This window comes from Gloeophyllum trabeum, assembly GCF_000344685.1.
Source record: "Gloeophyllum trabeum ATCC 11539 unplaced genomic scaffold GLOTRscaffold_00008, whole genome shotgun sequence".
NCBI classification, from domain to species: domain Eukaryota; kingdom Fungi; phylum Basidiomycota; class Agaricomycetes; order Gloeophyllales; family Gloeophyllaceae; genus Gloeophyllum; species Gloeophyllum trabeum.
The window spans coordinates 1,218,215-1,226,201 of record NW_006920417.1 but is presented as its reverse complement, the minus strand read 5'-3'; the positions used below and the strand labels follow the sequence as shown (position 1 = coordinate 1,226,201).

The 7,987-nt window shown below is 56.0% G+C and overlaps 3 protein-coding genes across 3 annotated transcripts in view; 1 reads left to right on the top strand and 2 right to left on the bottom strand.

Moving 5' to 3' along the window:
• On the bottom strand, window positions 1-1,666 carry GLOTRDRAFT_106402 (quinone oxidoreductase; the record flags this gene model as incomplete). Its single annotated transcript, XM_007868843.1, has 7 exons — window positions 1-37; window positions 205-263; window positions 440-512; window positions 624-735; window positions 802-1,040; window positions 1,099-1,319; window positions 1,391-1,666. 7 exons carry the CDS (start codon window positions 1,664-1,666, stop codon window positions 1-3), a joined length of 1,017 nt encoding a protein of 338 aa, XP_007867034.1.
• A 2,741-nt stretch (window positions 1,667-4,407) lies between these two features.
• Window positions 4,408-6,199, top strand: GLOTRDRAFT_77518 (t-SNARE). The gene is made up of 5 exons (XM_007868842.1): window positions 4,408-4,649; window positions 4,709-4,793; window positions 4,854-5,211; window positions 5,675-5,829; window positions 5,909-6,199. The coding sequence occupies exons 1-5, from the start codon at window positions 4,438-4,440 to the stop codon at window positions 5,918-5,920; spliced, it is 822 nt and encodes a 273-aa protein (XP_007867033.1). The 5' UTR covers window positions 4,408-4,437; the 3' UTR covers window positions 5,921-6,199.
• A 320-nt stretch (window positions 6,200-6,519) lies between these two features.
• GLOTRDRAFT_42827 (uncharacterized protein) overlaps window positions 6,520-7,987 on the bottom strand; it is a gene marked incomplete at both ends in the record, with an annotated part of 4,965 nt that continues 3,497 nt past the window's right edge. Inside the window, 2 exons of the mRNA XM_007868452.1 lie at window positions 6,520-6,719; window positions 6,936-7,204. Coding sequence (XP_007866643.1) covers window positions 6,520-6,719; window positions 6,936-7,204 — 469 coding nt within the window. The remainder of the gene's footprint in view (window positions 6,720-6,935; window positions 7,205-7,987) is intronic.

The window sequence follows — 7,987 nt, the reverse complement described above, 5'->3', positions numbered from 1 at the left end:
CTACTCCGAATCGGTGATCTCGCATACAATCTTCCCACTACCCACCCGCGCGCAATCAGCCATCCACCGTGCACATAGAGAGACCAAAAAGAAAGAGAGCCATCCAACGTGCACATCGCATCCAGCGCATCCAGCGCATCCACCACATCCACTCCATCCAGCGCATCCACAGCATCCATCGTAAAAAAGAAAGAAAAAGCTCACCTGTTCGCGTTGCTCTCCATGCAGCGGTGCGCGTCCTGGATGCGCGTCCAGGGGTAGACCTGTGGGGGTGGTTAGCAGGGGGTAGGGAGGGGAGGGGAGGGGGAGGGGAAGGGGGGAGGGGGAAAGGGCAGGGGGGGGAGAGGGGAAGGGGAAAAGGGAAGGGGGGGCGGGAGGGGGGAGGAGGAAAGGGGAAAGGGAAAGGGAAAGGGGAGGGAAAGGGGAAAGGCAACGGCACCTTGTGGATGTAGGTGCGCACCGCGCCGGCGCCCTCTGCGCCGGATATCTTGTCGAGCAGGTCGCGTTTGAACCTGGGCGGTTCGGGTTAGTCTCGTGGCGCGGGTGGGGAAGCATGTGGATAACAGGGTGCAGAGATAAGAGGCAGGAGGAACGAGAGGAGGGTAAGGCGACACGGCGCTCACCTCTGCACCAAATCAACCTGGTACTCGAGCGAGCGCGCGCGGAGCGTCGAGCCCTGGATGCGGAGGCGCTTGTACAGGATGGGGACGAGGTCCACCTTGTCCACCTCCGCGCCTACGACGCACGACGTCAGTGCTGCAGGAATCAATAGTAAACCCAGACCCAAAGCCGAGTACTCACCGCTCAGCACCGCCAACATCACCATGCGCCCGTCCACGCCGAGACTGTCCACGTTCCCGGCCCAATGCGTGCGCCCCACAAAGTCGATCACGACGTCGACGCCGTTGCCGGCTGTGATGTTCTTGACCTCGTCGGCGAAGGACTGGGTCTTGTAGTTGACGGCGTGGGTGGCGCCGGCGGGGAGGGAGAGGACGTACTGGAGTTTTTCGGGGGTGGAGGCGGTGGCGATGATGTTTTTCCTGGGGTAGGGTTTGGGGTTAGTAGAGAGGGAGGGAGTGGGCAGGAGGGGAGACGTACGCGCCGTACGCGCGGGCGATCTGGATCGCGGCGAGCCCGACGCCGGACGCGCCGGCGTGCACGAGCACGCTCTCGCCGGGCTTGAGCTCCGCGATCGTGACGAGCGCTTGGTACGCGGTGAGGAAGTTCTCGGGGACGCTGGCTGCGTCGGCCCAGCTGAGGAGCGGCGGCTTGCGCAGGAGGAGCTGCGCGGGCACGGCGATGTACTCTGCGTACGCGCCCTGTCCGGCACGCGCGTCAACATCCAATCGCACTCAATCATCACACGCAAGTAAGCCAGGAACGCACGCACCCCGCCCGCGAGCCCGAAGACCTCGTCGCCCTCCTTCCACTCATGCACGCCCTCGCCCACGCCCGCGACGGTGCCGGAGAACTCGACGCCGAGGATGGCGGACGCGCCGGGCGGGACGGGGTACTTGCCCTCGCGCTGGTGGATGTCCATCCTGTTCAGGCCGAACGCGCGGACTCTGACGAGGACCTGCGCGCGGCCGGGGGCGGGGGTCGGCGTGGGCCCGATGTAGAGGTTCTCGAGGGGGCCTTTGGCGTCTTTGATCAGGACGGCGCGCATTTCTGCTGGGGGCATCGTTGCTGCTGGTGCGAGTGAAGAGATCTCGACATGGCTGCCCTTCTGGCCGGGAGTTTGCAAGACGCGATCGGAAGCCGGCGGGGGTATGACACCATCGCTCAGCGGTTCGGGCCGGAGAGTTACCGGGTGCCGTACCGGCGGTTTGATGCGCTGCAAGTTGCAGACGGCAGCGGGCACTCGCATTCATGTGTGCGCTATAGTAGTGGGAGTCAGAGTGGCGGATTCTGCTGCGATTCTGGATTGCGATTCCGCGCGTGATTCTGCGAGGCAGAATCGCGCCAGCGCAGAATCCTCCTGGGATCGCAGGAACTCCTCCAGAGGAGTTCCTGCACCTCAGAATCCCTCGACTTATCATGCTCCGCATAGTGTTTTGTAGTCTCGTATATAGAGTATAAGCTGATCTGAAATCTCTACTACTAGTTTGTATACATGACTACAAACTTGATCCCATCATCCGCTGTGACCCAAGTTGCTTTCTGTGTCGGAAAGGTCGATATCGGTAGACTCTCCTTCGGAGTCGAAGGGGACATCAGGGGACGGAACACCATGCGGGAGGCGGCGTGTTTGTCCACCACCGCGACTACGATGGCTATGCCATCTCAAGTGCTTGTGACGGGCGTTGCGAGCCCGTACAAATTTCAGGTATGCTTTTATCAGCTTCTTGGCTCGTGCAGGACGGGGCAGCAGGCGCTGCATGTTGAGCGAAAATTCCCGCTACCTGTGGTAGTGGGTTTTGGCATCCTTGATGTGGACAACTTACATAGTAGATTTACAAGATCGGGAGAAACCTGCCCTAAAGTCTCAAATAAGGGAAGTATGACATCAAAACATATCACAAAAGGAAACAGAGGGTGAATGGTATTGAATGTCGGCCCACTGACACAGTAGTGACAGGCAGAGGAACTTGAACACTCAGGCAAGAGGGATGCATAGAAGTGGCAGGACATTCGATTCATAAGGAGTGGTTGAGACCGGAGATTTGGAGCTTGAAGAACATGACTGCCTTGTTCAGTTCTGATATAAATTTCCGAGACTTGTGGTGATATGTTATACATGTCCTGGACCATAGGCCTATGAAATTATCAATACATTGCAGGAGGTTGAGGAGCCCCATTTGAAGCTGCTGTCTACACACAGTTCGAGTCAAAGGTAGCGGGTTCCGCTGTGCACGAGCGCGGCCCTGCGGCCTTATTTTTGGAATGGGACTCGGACTATCAAGTATATAGTAGCATGTATATATCGTTTGTAACTTGTCCTTCACGGTTGCAGTGTGAGAATCGACAGTCAGAATCACGCTGGTCAGAGTGACACAATGATTCTTGTGAGATTCTGGGCTGAAGAGGAGCTCAAAATCCTATGCAGAATCGCCGCAGAATCTCGCCAGAATCTGCCACTCTGACCTAGTATATACCTAGCTTGCCGCTTGCGTTCCGTGTAATTTGCTGCTATATTATTTGTTGAGTTTACAATGTGAAGAAATGTTTTCACCACCTTCACTGTGACGAATGCGCTCGGGTATACAGTGGCCGCAAAAAATATCCGGACACCGGCATTTGAGGATGGAAATTTTCTTCGGCGGGAAGGACTGCGACTCCTGTAAAGCTGAATGCGGGTTTATTAGAGGGTCAGAGGGTTTCTGTAACGCACATACCAGAAGGGGGCATATACAGCCTAATAAGGGAGATATGGGTGAATCAAGACATGGTCAGTGGAACACTCTGAAGAATCCTGGATACCAGCATGATAAGATGGGTGCTAGTTGAAACTATGCCTGCAATGCATAGTCTAATAGTCTACCTGAATGCTGCTGTAGCTATCAGGTCAAAGGGTATCCTGGTTGCTTCACAATAAATTCCCCAAAAATATTCCATAAAACCAGCAGTTGTAGTTTTCTGTATTCAGGCAAGCCAGCATCGAGTCCCCTTGGCCCCAGCTGATGTGATTTAATATCTCTCACGAGTGTGGATGACAATGGCTGGGTCATTGACTGCTCCCAGGGCCAATAAAGGCAGATTCACATTTTCACCCCTGAAATGATACATGTTTTCTATGATTTTTAGGGGATGCTAGTCATGCCCCACCCAGGATCCCTGGCTTGTATTCAGACCTTTTGATCATGGTCTCTCCAGCAGTAATATTGGATTGACTAGAAATTGTCTGGATCATGTTCTGTATACTGATCTTTCGAGGCCAAGGTCATGATGACCTGCCATTATGCATAAGTACCAGATATGGGAGTTTTACACCGCATTAGGGTGCACACCAGGGAGTGCGAGAGGAGGTCTACAGAACCCCTTATGAGCTTCACTTGAGACCAAGGTCTTCCCTCTGTACAGAATTTTCTTACCAGAGACCGCTGTCCGGATACTTTTTGCGGCCACTGTATACGGGCGCCCTTCCCCCTTTCCCCTTTTCCTTTCCCTCAGTCGTGTCGCATACGGCTGAGGTGAGTTTCATGCCCACACTACAATATTGATGTACCTGACAGCATGTACTAGATTCACTGTCACTAGGTACATACACTGCTATACATAGTCGTGTCGCATACGGCTGAGATTCACTGCCACTAGTTTCTACATTATTTGTGCTACTGTACCTTTTTTCCGTGCAACACTACTCTCCAGCCGTACTCCGCTTCACCCTTCCCGTGCTCTCACGCGGCACTCTCACGCCCCTACAATACACAGGGATACCGTCCTACGCAGCCCCCCCTCCCACCAGCTCCCTCATACCTCCCTCCCTCCCGACCCACCATGTCCTTCGCCGACGTCGAAACCGGCCTCGCCTCCGCGCGCTCCCTCTCTACGCCCTCCCACTCCCAGTCCAGCGAGGACGCCGAGTTCGCGCGGCTCCAGTCCGCGCTCAGCCTGCAGGTCTTCAAGATCAACGCGAACGTGCAGGGCATCTCCAAGCTCCTCGACCAGCTCGGCACCGGCCGGGATAGCGCCGCGCTGCGGAAGAGCCTGTGAGTGCCCTGTTGGTCGTGTGTGGTGGGAAGAGGGGAGATTGATGAACGAGGGACAGGCATGATTTGACGGAGACGACGCGCGCGATGGCCAAGCGCGGGTCGGACGACCTCAAGGAGCTCGCGAAGCTCGGCGCGAAGCTGGTGCGTGCGCCTCTACTCTGGCGCTCTAGCTCCTCTCAGCGCTAACTGTGATGGCTCCAGCCCCACCGCAAGACGCCCCTCCAGAAGACCTCGCACGACTTCCAGCTCTCCCTCGTCGCCTTCCAGCGCGCCCAGCAGCTCAGCGCCGAGCGCCAGCGCACGGTCGTCGAGGGCGTGAGGGTCCTCGCCGACGAGGAGCTCGGCGGCCCTTCGGAACCCTATCATGACCACGACCACGCACAACAACAGCAGCAGCAGCTCCTGCAGAGCACGCTCTCGCCCGCCGAGCTCGCGTACCAGGAGAGCCTGATCGAGGAGAGGCAGGCGGAGATACAGGAGATCGAGACCAGTATACACGAGCTCGCGGAGATATTCAAGGATCTGGGGACGGTCGTGGGCGAGCAGGGGGCGATGATCGGTGAGTGTCCGTTCTCTGCCTTCCTTCCTTCCTTCCTGCATGCCATGCCTCCGCGTTCGCGCCCATTTCGCTCTCACGCGTTTCGATACGCGCGCGCGTTCCTTCGCCGCCTTTTCTTTCCCCACCTTGTCCATTCCGTCTTTCCCCTTTTCCTACCCGCCTGTTCGTTCGGCACCGCTTCTTCGCCGCCCGTCCTTCCCCATCTCTATACCGCCTTTCGCGTCGCGGCCCCTTCCTTCCCGAACGTTTTCTTCCCCGCGCTCTCCCTTGGCTGCTTTTCCTTCGCCGCCGCTTCTCCTCGCCGCCGCTCTTTCGCGGCCGGTTCCCGCGCGACTTCCATCGTCCGCCTTTTCATTCGTCACCATCTCCTCCGCTGCCGCTTCCTTCCCCTCCCCACCGTCTCTCCAACTCGCCTCCCATTGATCCTCCTCATCACCGTCTTCACTAACACTCGTTCTCGCAGACAACATCGAGTCGAACATATCCTCCATCGCCGTCGACACCTCCGGCGCGGCCGAGGAGCTCACGACCGCGCACGCGTACCAGCGCAAGGCCGGCCGGCGCGCGCTGTGTTTGATGCTCGTGATTGTGGTGGTCGTTGCGGTGGTGCTGTTGGCTGTGCGTGAGCATTCCGTCTTTTGTCCCGCCCTTTTCCCGGGGCGCTGGGGCGGAATTGGGACTGACGCTGTTCGGATAGGTCTTGTCCTGAAGCTCGGTATACCCCTCCTCGAGTGTCTCTAACCTTGTGTGTGCGTGCGTGCGTGTCCCGCGGACTGGTGGTGGCGACGGATGGTCTGATGCTTATGTTGTCTCATATGTTTATGGTATAATCACGCTTGCGTAGATGCAGTGCTGTTTAATGTTATACTTATAATTTTGACCTGCCGGGCGGTTCGTTGGGTATGCTTCAGCTCTCAGATGGAGCTCAGGCTTGCAATCTCATTCGTGCTCAAGGGGATTGAGACAGGTGGCATTGAGTAGCGGCGAGTGTATCTGTTCATGTGATGTATGGAATGGACTGTACACGATGGCACTTTGGGAAGTCATAATGTCGAGTCAACCTCAACCAGGAGCAAGTGTGACTGGACGGCCTATATTTCCTCGAATCATACAGACAGCTTGAGATGAGTTCAGAGCTGCTATATGGGCAGCATCTACAGGTCCGACTGGAATCTGGATTTCAGGGAATGTGGCTCATTCTGACTATGTAAAGATTGGGATGATATGCATCAGAGTGGATACCCCTGGATAGCTAGCGTTAACAGTACATGCATGATGGATATAGGATGGAAGTCTATGACTATACAATCATTTCGCAATACATTTCACCCAATCCTCCCCATGCACAAAATTGTCCAAGTTCAGCCTGGTTTGGTGTGCACCGATGACAAATAGGGCATTTGGCCTCAGGAAACCCTTGCGGTGGACAGGAGGGATCCAGAGCAGGAGATCTCCACCGGGACTCCTCAGCCAACCAGTCTCATCCAGGATAGCAGTTCTCAGCAATACTGGCAATTGCAAGTGGATAGTCAGTAGTGCATCAATGACACTTTTAGTAGACTCACCTGAAGAGGGATCACTCCTGAGAGGTTCATGTGCTGGCTCTCCTGTCAGAGATTTCCACACCCTGACTGTGCTGTCCTCTGAGCCGGAGGCAATGTACTTGCCATCAGGGGAGAAGGCCACAGAACTGACCAGATCTCCGTGCCCTGTGAGAGGCTCACCCACTGGCTCTCTTGTCTGAGCATTCCACACCCTGATTGTCTTGTCATCTGAGCCAGAGGCAATGTACTTGCCATCAGGGGAGAAGGCCACAGAATTGACCAGATCTCCGTGCCCTGTGAGAGGCTCACCCACTGGCTCTCTTGTCTGAGCATTCCACACCCTGATTGTCTTGTCATCTGAGCCAGAGGCAATGTACTTGCCATCAGGGGAGAAGGCCACAGAATTGAGCAGATCTCCGTGCCCTGTGAGAGGCTCACCCACTGGCTCTCTTGTCTGAGCATTCCACACCCTGATTGTCTTGTCATCTGAGCCAGAGGCAATGTACTTGCCATCAGGGGAGAAGGCCACAGAATTGACCAGATCTCCGTGCCCTGTGAGAGGCTCACCCACTGGCTCTCCTGTCTGAGCATTCCACATCCTGATTGTCTTGTCCCATGAGCCAGAGGCAATGTACTTGCCATCAGGGGAGAAGGCCACAGAAGTGACCCCAAGTTCATGCCCTGTGAGAGGCTCACCCACTGGCTCTCCTGTTTGAGCATTCCACACCCTGATTGTCTTGTCATCTGAGCCAGAGGCAATGTACTTGCCATCAGGGGAGAAGGCCACAGAAGTGACCCAATTTTCATGCCCTGTGAGAGGCTCACCCACTGGCTCTCCTGTCTGAGCATTCCACACCCTGATTGTCTTGTCCCATGAGCCAGAGGCAATGTACTTGCCATCAGGGGAGATGGCCACAGAACTGACCCCAAGTTCATGCCCTGTGAGAGGTCCAACCACTGGCTCTCTTGTCTCAGCATTCCACACCCTGATTGTCTTGTCATGTGAGCCAGAGGCAATGTACTTGCCATCAGGGGAGAAGGCCACAGAATTGACCTGAGCTTCATGCCCTGTGAGAGGAACACCCACTGGCTCTCCTGTCTGAGCATTCCACACCCTGATTGTCTTGTCCCATGAGCCAGAGGCAATGTACTTGCCATCAGGGGAGATGGCCACAGAACTGACCCCAAGTTCATGCCCTGTGAGAGGTCCAACCACTGGCTCTCTTGTCTCA